General features: G+C 45.1%; 1 protein-coding gene across 6 annotated transcripts in view; it reads left to right on the top strand.

Moving 5' to 3' along the window:
- Positions 1 to 12,813, top strand: part of LOC111875239 (sterile alpha and TIR motif-containing protein 1) — a 194,245-nt gene that overhangs the window by 163,867 nt on the left and 17,565 nt on the right. For 5 of the 6 annotated variants that reach the window (XM_023871299.1, XM_023871301.1, XM_023871300.1 and 2 more), the window contains one exon: positions 11,602 to 11,724. In XM_023871299.1, the coding sequence (XP_023727067.1) occupies positions 11,602 to 11,724 (123 nt within the window). Of the gene's footprint in view, positions 1 to 6,925; positions 7,068 to 11,601; positions 11,725 to 12,813 lie in introns of those variants that run through there. The other variant, XM_023871302.2, reaches the window with a different exon arrangement.

Genomic DNA, 12,813 nt, shown 5'->3' with positions numbered 1-12,813 from the left:
CCATTGCGTAGGAGGATGGGGAGCTCAATTGTTCTGGACGCTGTGGAGAAGAGAAAAATCTCTCTTGCCCCAACCGGGAATCGAACCCGAGCCCTCCAGCCCGTAGCTATTCTGGTTTCCAGACGGAATGGAAGTTTTTCACAGAATATAACGAAAATTACAGTAACAGTTAAAGCACAATAGACCACTGTAGGTCGTGGTGCAAGGGCCGAGGAGGCCTACATTCATACAGTAACAGGTAAGGGGTCTGTAGACTGGAGGGTCTGATAGGAACTCTTTATTTACAACGTTCGCCGATGATGATGTTCCCACAGTTCTGGCTGTGCATGCACTGCGAACGTCTTACAGCCCAGGGCTTTGAGATGATGTCAGAGATTGTACAATTTTTCTGGTTAGTCACTGTTGGATAATACTGGAAACCTGATTGTAGAGATGTGACGTCACCTCCGTGCTGGATTAACAAGGTGTGGTGACGAATGCTACGAAATGCTTCAGTGCGTCATGCATGAGACAGTGCCCATAATGACTGACTAACGCTGCGGGTCAGCTGAACCAGACTCTTACAACGTCGGCTGCAGTGATGCCCTCTGTTTACAGCGTCTAGCGCAACGAGAGGTTGCAACTCACGCGTTGTCTCTCCGCTTATAAAAACTCGGGAACTGTTGAGCGAATTTGATATTGGAGAATTTCACTAAACTTTATCACTACACATAAATTTTACTTGAAATCGGACAAGAATAACCAACAGTACACATCACAGACTGCTTGTGTGCGTCCCTGCCCCTCGACTCGCTGCGTATTTGGAGGCGTGAAATGTGTTTCGAACAAAGTTCTTCAAAAATAGGAACTGCGCATTTTGGGTAGAATGTATTCTCCCCGCACGTCGTACTGTTCTGAGAGAGACCTAGAAGCAGGAGCCCTCCAACAGGCCCAGACGGTTGTTTGCATTCTGCGTAATGTGTTTCCTGTGAGGTGCGAACTGGTTTTGTGTATATTATTTAGATTAACTTTAAGGCTTCTTACTCGCGTGGATGCGGGTTCGAATACCTCCACTGTAGCCCTTCTAATCGTAGGAGGCAACAAAAAGGGAAACCGGTGCCTGGTGTTATAACTGGGCCACCCTGTTCCTGGGGGATATAAATACTGGAACCTGGCCTTCTAGTTGGGGGAGTCTGGAATCTGAGACACTAAAAAATATGGTCATGAGTCCCGCGGGACTCGGACACTAGAATGCGCTGGTGAGGGCCAGCAGCAATTGTAAACGACATATCCGTCCTGTCGTCAGAGATGGCGCCCCACATCAACAAACTCGCAGCTGTCTGATAGAAATAAAATCTGGCCCAGGGCCCAAAATGGGGCTTGTCCGTCGGTCATAACAAAACTTTGTAAGGCGTCAAATTGTTAAGAGGCAGAAACGGGGCCGCTGTGTATACGTAGAATACTGTATGTTGAACTTGGATCAAATGATGACGTAATACAAAGAGGACAGAGACACTACACTGCAGTGACGTAACACTGCTGTTCCATTGTGCAATACTGTGCAGGAAACAGAACAGCTAATAAAATCAAAGCGTGATAGTAGAGGAACGAAAACAACACACGACTTTCAAACCGTGAATGGCGGGCCGGGAGCGAAGAAGTGCGCAAGTGCCACAGTGGTGAGTCAGCGGCGCGCGGCATGGCCCGGCTGCAGGTATCCTGGAGCAAGGGCCAGTGCACCTGTCTGCCTAATCACTTAAGCTTATGTGGGAGTGGAGGTACGGCTCCACGCATATTTAACCTCGGCACTAGATGGAGGACAGTAGCTTGACACCTACTTCGCTTTACCCCTGATAGACTTGGTGGGTCCGAGAGCTGGTCTGGACGCAGCGGAGAAGAGAAAAATCTTGCACTGCCGGAAATAAAAAAGTGATTCCTAGGTGGCCATGTCCATAGCCTAGTCACTGTACTGACTGAGCTACCCCAGATCATCTTTAAATAACCCATACTTTATGGTTTTCATAACTTCGAGAACACGGACCTTCTTGATAAGCTGATAGTTCTTTAGTTTGTTACTAAATCCCCCCCCCCGCACTTGTATGGAATACATGTTCATTAAAGTGTTCATAAGGGCCCTCCGATGGTCCCCATCCTGAGCCAGATCAGTCCAGTTCATACTATGCCAACCTATCTCTCTAAGAACCATTTTAATATTGTTCACCCACCCACGGCTTGGTTTTCTCAGTGGACTCTTTCCTTTTGACTTTCCCACCAATATCCTATATGCATTCCTCTTCTCCCCCATTCGTGCTACATACCCTGTCCATCTCATCCTTCTTGACTTGTTCATTCTAATTACACTTGGAGAAGAGTACAAGTTATGAAGCTCCTCATTATGCAGTTTTCTCCAACCTCCTGTCACCTCATCTCTCTTCAGCCCACGTATTCTCCTCAACACCCTGTTCTCAAACACCCTCAGTCTATGTTCCTCCCTTAATGTCAGAGACCAAGTTTCACACCATTACAGAACTACATGCAAAATTATAGTTTCATATGTTCTAATTTTTATGTCTTTAGACAGCAGACGAAAAGAAAAAAAAAGTGTTATGTTCTGAATGGTAACAAGCATTACCCGAGTTCAATCTCATCGTAATTTCCTTTTGAATCAGGTTTTGATTTGTTATCGTCGTTCCCAAATATCTTAACTGTGCCCCATTTTCAAAACATTTGTTACCTATCTTTATGTCATGATTTTGCCCTCCATTTTGGTGACGAGACAGCAACATGTACTTAGTTTTCTCTGTGTTTACTTCTAGGCCAACCTCCCTACTAGCGTCAATTAAAGTCCGTGTGTTTTTCTTTATGGTATCTACATTATCACCCAGTAGATTCACATCATCGGCGCAGACCAACAGCTGATGTGTCCCATTTAATTTCAGTCCCACCTGGTTTCCCTGGACCTTCCTAATGGCATATTCTAAAGCAAAGTTGAAAAGGAGTGGCGATAAAGCATCATGTTTTAGATCATTCTAGATACGAAAATTATCAGACAAATGTTTACCTAAACGGACTTTACTATACGATTCATTTAAACACATTTTAATCAACCCAACTAGTTTATGGGTATCCCAAACTCTATCAGAATATTGTACAATACTTGCCTCCTAACTGAATCATAGGCTCTCTTGAAGTCTATGGATAGCTGATGTACTGTCTCATCGTACTCCCATACTCCAATATCTGACGAATGCAAAAGATCTGATCTGTATTTGATCTGTTAGTCGAAACCCACACTGGTGATCCCCAATAATTTCATCTGTGTATGGACTTAACCTTGAGAGAAGAATATTGGATACAATTTTGTATGAAGTTGATAGAAGTGATATCCCACGATAATTACTACAGTCAGTTTTATCATCCTTCTTGTGAACTGGTACAATAATAGACTCCTTATAGTGATCAGGTATCGTTTCCATATTCCAAATAGAATTAATTTGCTTATGGATCTTTTTTTTTTCTTGGCACTACAGCCCCAGTGGGCCTAGGCCTACTTCCACGAACTTCTCCGTTCACTTCGGTTTTTCCAGATCTTACATATTCGGTAGGTCTCCTTGGACGGGTGACCAGCTCGTCGCAAGGGCTTATGGATCTTAGAACGTAATATTTCACCTCCTGCATGAATAAGTTCTGCCAGAATTTGATCACTACCTGGCGATTTATACCTTTTCAATTTTGCAATAGCACTTTCAACCTCAAAAGGGCTAGGACCAGGTACTAACGGCTCAGCTGTATGGATTTCTGTCTGCCTAACAGCACTGACCCTATGTACATTCAATAACTGAGAGAAGTAGTTCCTCCATCTATTCAAAATGTTGTGGGAATCTGCAAGCAGATCACCATTCTCATCCTTCACAAAGTTCCTGCTAGGCTGGTAACCCCTCTTAAAGTCATTTATTCCTCTATACAGGTCCCTATCCTAGGACAGTGTAATCTAGTCCACTCCCTCACCTTTTTTTTAGGGTCTGTTTGAATATTCTCCATCAATGCCTCGTGTTCCGGAAGTGGTGCCCTCCACGTATGCTTTCGGATTAAAATTTTGTTCACATTTCTTATCTCTTTCATGCGTGCTACGTATCCCGCCTATCTGGTGCTCTTAGATTATTGGCACTTATAATACACTATTTTATAAAGAGTGGAAATCATGAATTTCTCATTGTGTAATTGTCTCCTTTTCCTCCTGACCCTTAGGTCGAAATATTCTCCGCAGCACCTAGTTCTCATTTTAGCTTTGAATCGTTAGTTAGCGTTGTGCAGGCAGGTGGTGGGAAGGCAAGCCTGCCTGAAGAACTGAACAGAACGAACAACCGCAGAATTGTAAGGTTTGAGGCTTTCACGGCGGTGACTATGAAGAAAGCAGTCTTCTGGGATTTGGCACCGTGTATATGTGGTGTTAACCGACGTTTCGGAGGAACGTATCGCCTCCATCTTCAGGGTAGAAGAAAAAATATAAGAAATCCGCAATACGTTCCTCCGAAACGTCGGTTAACACCACATATACACGGTGCCAAATCCCAGAAGACTGCTTTCTTCAACCGCAGAATTGATCTGCCCTTAGTTTCTTCGTGAGTTTAGTTCTGATTTGTTACTGCCCTTTCAGAAATTTAAAACTTGAGGTACGCTTTTAGGTCTTGATGCTTCCTCACAGTCGTTTCTGTGATTAATCCCATAATCTTTGAAACCACAATGCTAACTGTATGTACCAGTAGCTTTAACATCCAGAAACTCTGCCTTCTTCCAACACAGTGTATTTATGTGTTTCCTGTGAGGTAGGAACTACATTTTTATGTACATTCCCAGTTAAAAGGATATGAAGCGTCTTTTTCTTTATCCTGGTTCAGTGTACTTCGTCAGGGAGACAGAACCGCGCACCTTCCAGTGTTTTTAGTTGGGAATGACATCTACTTTCACTTATTCAGCATTAGGAATTCACCCCGAATGCAAGCGGAACCGGAGACTAGTATGTGTCCGGCTCGTGGTCGCGTAAGACACGTCCCTCTGTTTGCAGATGTGGACAGCGAACATACCAACATGTTGCCTCCGGTGTTCCTCCGAAATGTTGCCCAGTCTGTCCACTGTTGAGGTAACCTCAATGCGAGAGAGAGAGATAGAAAGTGTAGCGGTAGAGTAAGTGGAAATGAGTAGGCTGCGCCATAGCTCAAGCGGTTATTCGCTGGCTTCGCACCGCGGCGGCCCGGGTTCGATCCCGTGTCTGGTCAAGTGGGATTTGTGGTGGACAAAGTGGCGCCAGGGCGGGTTTTCTAAAAGTACTTCGGTTTCCCCGCCAATCTTCATTCCACCAGTTGCTCCACAATCACCCTCACCTATCATCTGGGGCTCATCTCCATCATCATAATCACCCGGGGCAGGTACAACAGGCCAATCAGTGGCCGCCTTGCCGAGTGGACCCATATGGACTCCACCCCTCACTAAGCGAATTAAAAAAAAAATTGGAAGCGAGAGGTCGTGCAAAAGTGAGGATTATTGCTAGAGTAAGGAGGAGTTTCGTTATGTGAGAAGGTTCCCAGGTGTTGCCCGTTTGTCCTGATAAGGGCAGCGTGGAAATGTAAACATTAAGATGGTTAGGAGCAGTGAGTTGAGACAGGGGTCGCGGGATTTTCATTTCCTGAACAGATGTTATTGCAAAATAAAATTATTTGGCGGCTCTGGTAGTAACGGGGCGCAAATCTGATGAATTTGAGTCGGGAGGTCTGCAGGAGAAGCACGGAGCAGCAACTTGGGGCTGGGACACAACTCAGCATTCTCTTGAAGACAAGAGGCAAACCGAGATGACCGGTCGTGGGGTCTTCCGGATACGTTCTGACTTCCGTCAAGCAGAAGAATATGGGGAATTCCCGCACAAGGAATTGGCGCTCGATTGTCGGCAAGGCGGGATATTTTTGTTTTGGAGAAAACGTCGAGACGGACTTTGCGACCCATCCTCGTTCCTGTCCAGTGGGTAACAGGGCTCTTTCCTCGGTAATGAAACGGCCGGAGCATGAATGTGACCATTCACCTCACTATACCTCCACTCCCCCATACATCTTCACACCATGTTGAATAACTAAGGACAGGTACAACTTCTATCTTCAGTACCACCTGCATAAGAAAGCTCCAGGTCACTGGATTTACATTTATGGCAGTGGTTTTGTTTTGCATTTTATGAACCAATTTCCGAGGCCGTCCATGGCTTATTAGAATACTGGTTCCGAGGCCCATAGTCCTTGTGCGGAATCTGGTAGTTGCTCAGCTACTCAAAGCCCACGCCTCTTATGGAACCCCAAAATTGATTACCGCATTCACAAGTCCACCATTGAACCAAATTTTGAGCCAGTCCATGCCCTCATACCGCCTTTGTTTAGAATCATTTAATATTCTTCCATCTGCGTCAAGGTCATGGAGGTGGTCTCTAGCGAGGTTTCCTGACCAAAATAGATTTGTCATTTCCTTTTGCGCTGTGTTCTGCCCATGTATGTTAACGCACAAAGTAAGATGCTAACAAGTTCACTCGGTCGTCAAGATGTCTCTTGAGGTAATTGACCCGGAAATACATGAAAGGAGTTGTGGTAATGGGGAGAGAGTGAATAGGAGGGAGAATGTGCTGTGCTAGCCTGTCCAACTTTGGTGCTAGTATTTCGCAACTGTAAACGTTTAACCTCTTTGAAGACGCAATTTTGTTTCGAAACCTTTAAGCTTTATATCCCGGTATTCTTCGCATTTGTGCTATGTGCTTAGGCAGTGTTTATCCAGTGGAACTCCGCCCACTCGGTAGGAATTCTTCCTCCCACCACTGCGGTCGTGCAATGAGCAATCCACGCCATCTTGTCCGCCGAGCTCGCGACCTTGTACATAACGTCGTGTGGACGACGCTAGTGCCACACTTTATTGTTGGAGGAGCTACGGAGAAGAAACTGGATAGGAGTGTATGCTTTGTGACGAGTGTTTTGTGAACTGGAAGCATGGCCACGGCTAGCCATATAGCCATGAAAGCTTTGCCGTTCAACGTTCATTATGGATATAAACTATTTCCGGTGAGTTGTTACATTATGAGCTTATACTTCGTTTTGGCATAAAAGTTTTCTTATTTTAATCGTTATGCCTTCAACCTTTCTGTGTTGTATGTTCGCATCCTTTAACTTTGCACCAAGACGTCATATTCATTTGGTATACATGCTGTGTCGTTACGTCATAAAGCAAGTTTATCTTTCCGGTTGGTACCGATGGCATGAGAATAATCAGCAGTCTGTTCAACGTACTTCGTGTGAACCAGAGAATGTGTGATGTGTGGCGAAGCGAAGTTCAGGCCGCAACGGTTTCCTATATGAAACCTAATTTCGGTTTCGGGTAGAGAGAGAGAGAAAGAGAAAGAAGAAAGAAAGAAAGAGCATCGATTTAAGAAGGTTCCCAGGCTTTGCCCGCTCGTCCTTCTGGTAAGAGTAAAGTGAAAGTGTAGGCGTTAAGATGATTAGAAGCAACGACTTGAGAGAGTTGAGAGAGAGGGGCCGCGGAGCTTTTAATTTCAAAATTTTGAGTTTACGTGTATAATTTTGGTAATTTTGACAGCAAGGGACCGTAATTTTGATGAATTTAAATCGGGAGGGCTGCATGAGAAGCATGCAGTAGCAACTTGGAATTTGGGAACCATCTCAGCATTTGCTTACAAGACAGAGGAAAACCAAGAAAACCTGTGTCGAGATGGCCGGTCGCAGGACCTTCCGGATACGCACTGACTTCTAGCCAGCGGTCCGGCAAGCAAAACAGACGGGCGATTCCCTAACGTTTCCCTAGCATGTGTGCTTATTGCTTTATTGTTAAAGTTTACAGTGCGTACATCGGGTAAATTGCTCCTGGCCTTAAATAACACACAAGAAAACAGTGCGTACCTCACAGGAAACACATTACGTCTCCGCAACAAAGCCCAACCGGTTAATGCTGTTTAGGGAAACAGTCGCTGTTTATTGTGAGAACCATACGGAACACATAAATACACTGTGTGGGCACAATGCAGAGTTCAGTTCGTACCTCACAGGAAACACATTACATCTCCGCTACAAAGCCCAACCGTTTAATGCTGTTTAGGGAAATAATCGCTGTTTATTGTGAGAACCATACGGAACACATAAATACACTGTGTGGGGAGAATGTAGAATTTCTAAATGTTAATCCAGGTGGTATATGTACCGCTAGTACCGCAATACTGTAAAGGGTTAATGTTGATTGCGAATATGAACTAGTAGGAATAGTTTGAAGGAATTTTGAACAGGAATCCGATGAAGACGCCGCCAACTATGAGGATGTTGCGGAACAGATGGAATATACACTATGTGACAAGCAGTTTTCCTTGTACAAAAGAGGTGACAAATTCTCGTGTTCATGCCCAAGGAAAGCGTCCAGGATTATGGGTCTGTAAGACGCAGATCCATTGCTTTGAGCGGTGCTGTTGGAAGATATGACATTGGAATTTGCTTATCATTCACATGCAGTGACGCACGTTGTGTACCGTGTGCTTTTATCTCGTGGCGGCTGTTTCGTGCTGAGTCGTCATGGCGTGTACAGGGCGGGAGCTGATGTACCTGGTTTTCGGTGTTCAGTGAGTCCTGGCAACAGCTGCGTCAGCTGACTGCTGCGGTGAAGGTCCATGTGGCTTTGGTGAATTGGTGGAAGCGAAAGTTGCAAGCTTTGAGATAATCATGGAGATTAAGATTTTACCATGTGGGATCCGAGCCCCTCACGGTGGTTACAGTGAAGAGTACTGGCTTCTTGGATGTGACGCCGTATAGTCTTGTATAAATGTAGACTTTTTTTTGGAAGAGCGCACTGATTTGAACTTGCTTGTTACTGGTGACCTGTATGGTTTTACTCTTCAACTCTTCAACTCTGAAGGTGGAGGCAATACGTTCTATCGAAACGTTGGTTGACTTTCAACAGCGCCCATTCCGGAACATAATACTCTTCATATTGTGGTCGTCTGGGTTATGACACCGGTTGTAGTCAGGATTAAACCCTGTGGATGGAAGCCTCCGAAACGTTGCAGATACCAGACTACACCGAGTCATAACCCAAGAAGACAGGAGCATAAAACAAAACTTACCTGACTGTAGCAACGTGAGCAACACGAGTGTAACGTGATACAGCCTCCCTATCATGAAGAAGGCACGGCAAGACTTCCTCAAATCGGTCAGTAGCGACACCATGCCTTCACCGGGCTGGAACTGAGACGACTATAACAGTGGGGTGGGAAACCCTGAATGATAGAGACCATTCGGAATTCCTAAGTGTAAATGGGAGGGCAGTATTAAAGCAGTAGGTGTGGAATGGATTCATCGACTTGTGTACCGGTCAAGTGGGGGGGGGCTGTTGTGAACAGGGTAACGAACCTTCGTGTGCCATGAAAGTCTGGGAATTTATTGAGTAGCTGAGTAACTGTTAGGTTTTCAAGAATTGATGTACCTTTTCTGTTTATCTGCCACATATCTGGTTGACGAGGTTGCAGCGTCATGACTTAGCAGTTTCGTGGCTTTCCGTAGTCTCCGCAGGAAAATGCTGGGAGAGTACCTGGGTTACGTCACGATTGCTTCCTTCCAAATCCTGTTCCGTTCATCAGTCATCCTTCCTTTCGACACTGCATAGTCTAGCTACTGACAGGGGCGAGAACCCAACGTGACATTTAGCTGCTTGCTGTGTTGATTGGACCCTCAGCATCAACACGTAACTGTTCCACAGAAGCCGGATAACTTAAGCAGTTGGTCACCTGTTTTTTTTATTGCTAGTGGGGTGGGGCAAAGTCCCTTGTACTGTGGCCAATTCTGGCCTGTTGTAACAGTCCCAGATGATAGGTGAGGGTGATTGTGAAGCAATTGGTGGAATGATGATTGACAAGGGAAACCGAAGTACTCGGAAAAAACCTGCCCCAGCGCCAGTTTGTCCACCACAAATTCCACTTGACCAGACCCTGGATCGAACGCAGGTCGCCGCGGTGGGAAGCCAGCGATTAACCGCTTGAGCTATGGCGCGGCCTTGGTCACCTGTTACCTGAGTCTGTAGTGTCTGCAGTGACCGACATTGTGCTGTTGTAGCTCGCCATGTTAAGTGTCTGTAAGATGTTTATTTTGTTTCTGACTCCGTTACCACCGGGGCAGACCAATGAGTCTGAGATAAATGCGAAACAAATATTTATGTTTGCTATTTCTAATGATGGGCACGCCATAGCGTAGTTCGCACAATGCTGCAGGCCGGAAGGTCGCGGGTTCTATTCCCGCTGAGGTCATTGGATTTTTCAATTGACCTAATCCTTCCAGCCGCACTATGGCCCTGGGGTCGACTCTACCTCTAACAGAAATGAGTACCAGGAATCTCTCTGGGTCTAAAGGGCGTCCGGCCAGGGCGTAAGGCTGACAACCTTCCCGCCATCTGTGGGCCGTCTGTCTAGAAAATGTGGGAGCCTCGACGCCTCATAACCCTATGGGCCTGCACAGCCTCTTACAGGGATAAAATTGTGGAAATGAAAATGCAGCAGTTTTGTGATAAATTGAAGAGCGAGATGGATTGATAGCTGTAGATATTTCGATGGCAGATAAATAGAAAAAAACGATGTTGAGTAGGTACGTACAACGGACAGATGCGTGGAGATGTATTCATTTTTACAGACTGCTACAAACAGTCTGTAATTCTTTGGTACTGAACTAAAAAAGTTAAAAGTATATACAGATGGACAGCAGGATATGCAAGACGGCGGTCGTAGTAGAAAGATACGTGCCGAAGAGGAAGATGGTCGGTCAGGTGAAAATTAATATCATTTTGCCTGTTTCCTAAAAATGTTGGCATCTTATAGCAGGAGGTGGAATTAATGGGGGTGACAAGTTTCACAGGTTTTACTGTAATACGGATTAAGTTCTCAGACAGCAGACAGGCCTACAGCGTCCACTAAGTGACATGAACCAAATTTCATTCGGTTATTTTGAAGTATAGTGGTACCATCTACTGTAACATCCGTTTTACCCACATGTCTGTCTGTGTGTTGCGTAAGGTTCCCACATTAAACAGTGACAGTTTCCCTAAACAGCATTAACCGATTGAGCTTTGTAGCGGAGATGTAATGTGTTTCCTGTGAGGTACGGACTGAACTCTGCATTCTGCCCACAGTGTATTTATGTGTTCCGTATGGTTCTCACAATAAACAGCATTAACCGGTTGGGCTTTGTAGCAGAGACAATGTTTCCTGTGAGGTACGGACTGAATTCTGCACTCTGCCCACACAGTGTATTTGTGTTCCGTATGGTTCTCACAATAAACAGCGATTATTTCCCTAAACAGCATTAACCGGTTGGGCTTTGTAGTGGAGACGTAATGTGTTTCCTGTGAGGTACGGACTGAACTCTGCATTCTGCCCACACAGTGTATTTGTGTGTTCCGTATGGTTCTCACAATAAAGAGCGATTATTTCCCTAAACAGTATTAACCGGTTGGGCTTTGTAGTGGAGACGTAATGTGTTTCCTGTGAGGTACAGACTCAAGTTTGACCGAAACTTCTGGCTCCAAGTTAAGTTTTGGTTTCATTCGTTCTAGATGTCCGATTTCCCGGTAGAGGGTGCTGAGAACGGGGATATGGCGGCGGTGATGGAAAACTTCCAGAAGAAGAATGCATCGATGGTTTCGCGACCCCAAGTCACCAGCACGTCCGCAGCACAGGTGAGTGAAGCGGATGGTGAAACTAGGATCTCTGAATCACCAGGACACTTGACAACGGGAAGCATATCTTGCGTTTCGGTGACCAATCCAATGTAAAGAGACAAATGCTGTGATGATTTACGGTATACGCAGTTCCAGGAAGCCCGAGGCGGGATATTTATAGTCTGTTTTATCTGTGGTGGTATTCTGACCGCAACAAGGTCGCGGAGGAGGTGGGGGTTGAGGGGGCTGCAGGTGAGCACTGCGGAGGCGACACGAACGGAAGTAGGGGCCACATGCTTTGTTCTGAGTCACGGGACTATACATAGTACTTCATGGGAGGACGTCACACACTGTGCTCGTTACATGAGCTATTACGTATATTTTTTTTTTTTAGTTTAGGTACTTTTTTATCCTTTTGTTTTCGTATTTAAATCCGGAATCTTGGTAGCGGAAGTCTTATATTTATGGTTTATTTAACGACGCTTTTTATAGAGCTCAGCCGATAACGCTTCTGACGCATCCGGGAGATGACCGATTCGAATCTCGGCCGGAACACCATCTGCCCTTTGAGATACTTAATTATTTTTACGCGATATCTCCGGGCAATTACCGAAATGAAAAAGACAAAGTAAAGATATCACTCTAACAGGCTGTGAAGGCCCATAGGGTTGTGAGACTACGAGGCTCCCACATTTTCTCTAGACAGTCGGCTCACAGATGGTGGTAAGGTTGTGAGCCTTACGCGCGGGCCGCCTTTTATCTCTAAGAACATTCCAGGAATATTCCTGGTACTCATTTCTGTTAAAGAGGCTGAGTCGACCCGAGGGCCATAGTGAGGCTGGAAGGATTAGGTTAATTGAATCGAAACAGTACTTCAAATCAGGCCCCGACCTCTTCTAGACAAACCCTTTCCTATTTTATAGAGTGATTTGACTAAACCGTGCAGTGTGACTCAAAAGCATATGATGGCTTTACATGTTTCGGTTAAACAATGACCCTCTTCAGTATGCAAATAACACGTTGAGGAAATCACTATTACATTAGTAATAGTATATCAAGTTGAAAGTTGTCCAAAGTTTTATATAACAATTTTAATTAAGATAAAAT

Source organism: Cryptotermes secundus, unplaced genomic scaffold (genome assembly GCF_002891405.2).
Source record: "Cryptotermes secundus unplaced genomic scaffold, Csec_1.0 scaffold526, whole genome shotgun sequence".
NCBI lineage: Eukaryota > Metazoa > Arthropoda > Insecta > Blattodea > Kalotermitidae > Cryptotermes > Cryptotermes secundus.
The sequence above is the reverse complement of the archived record's forward strand: the minus strand, read 5'-3'. Positions and strand labels throughout refer to the sequence as shown.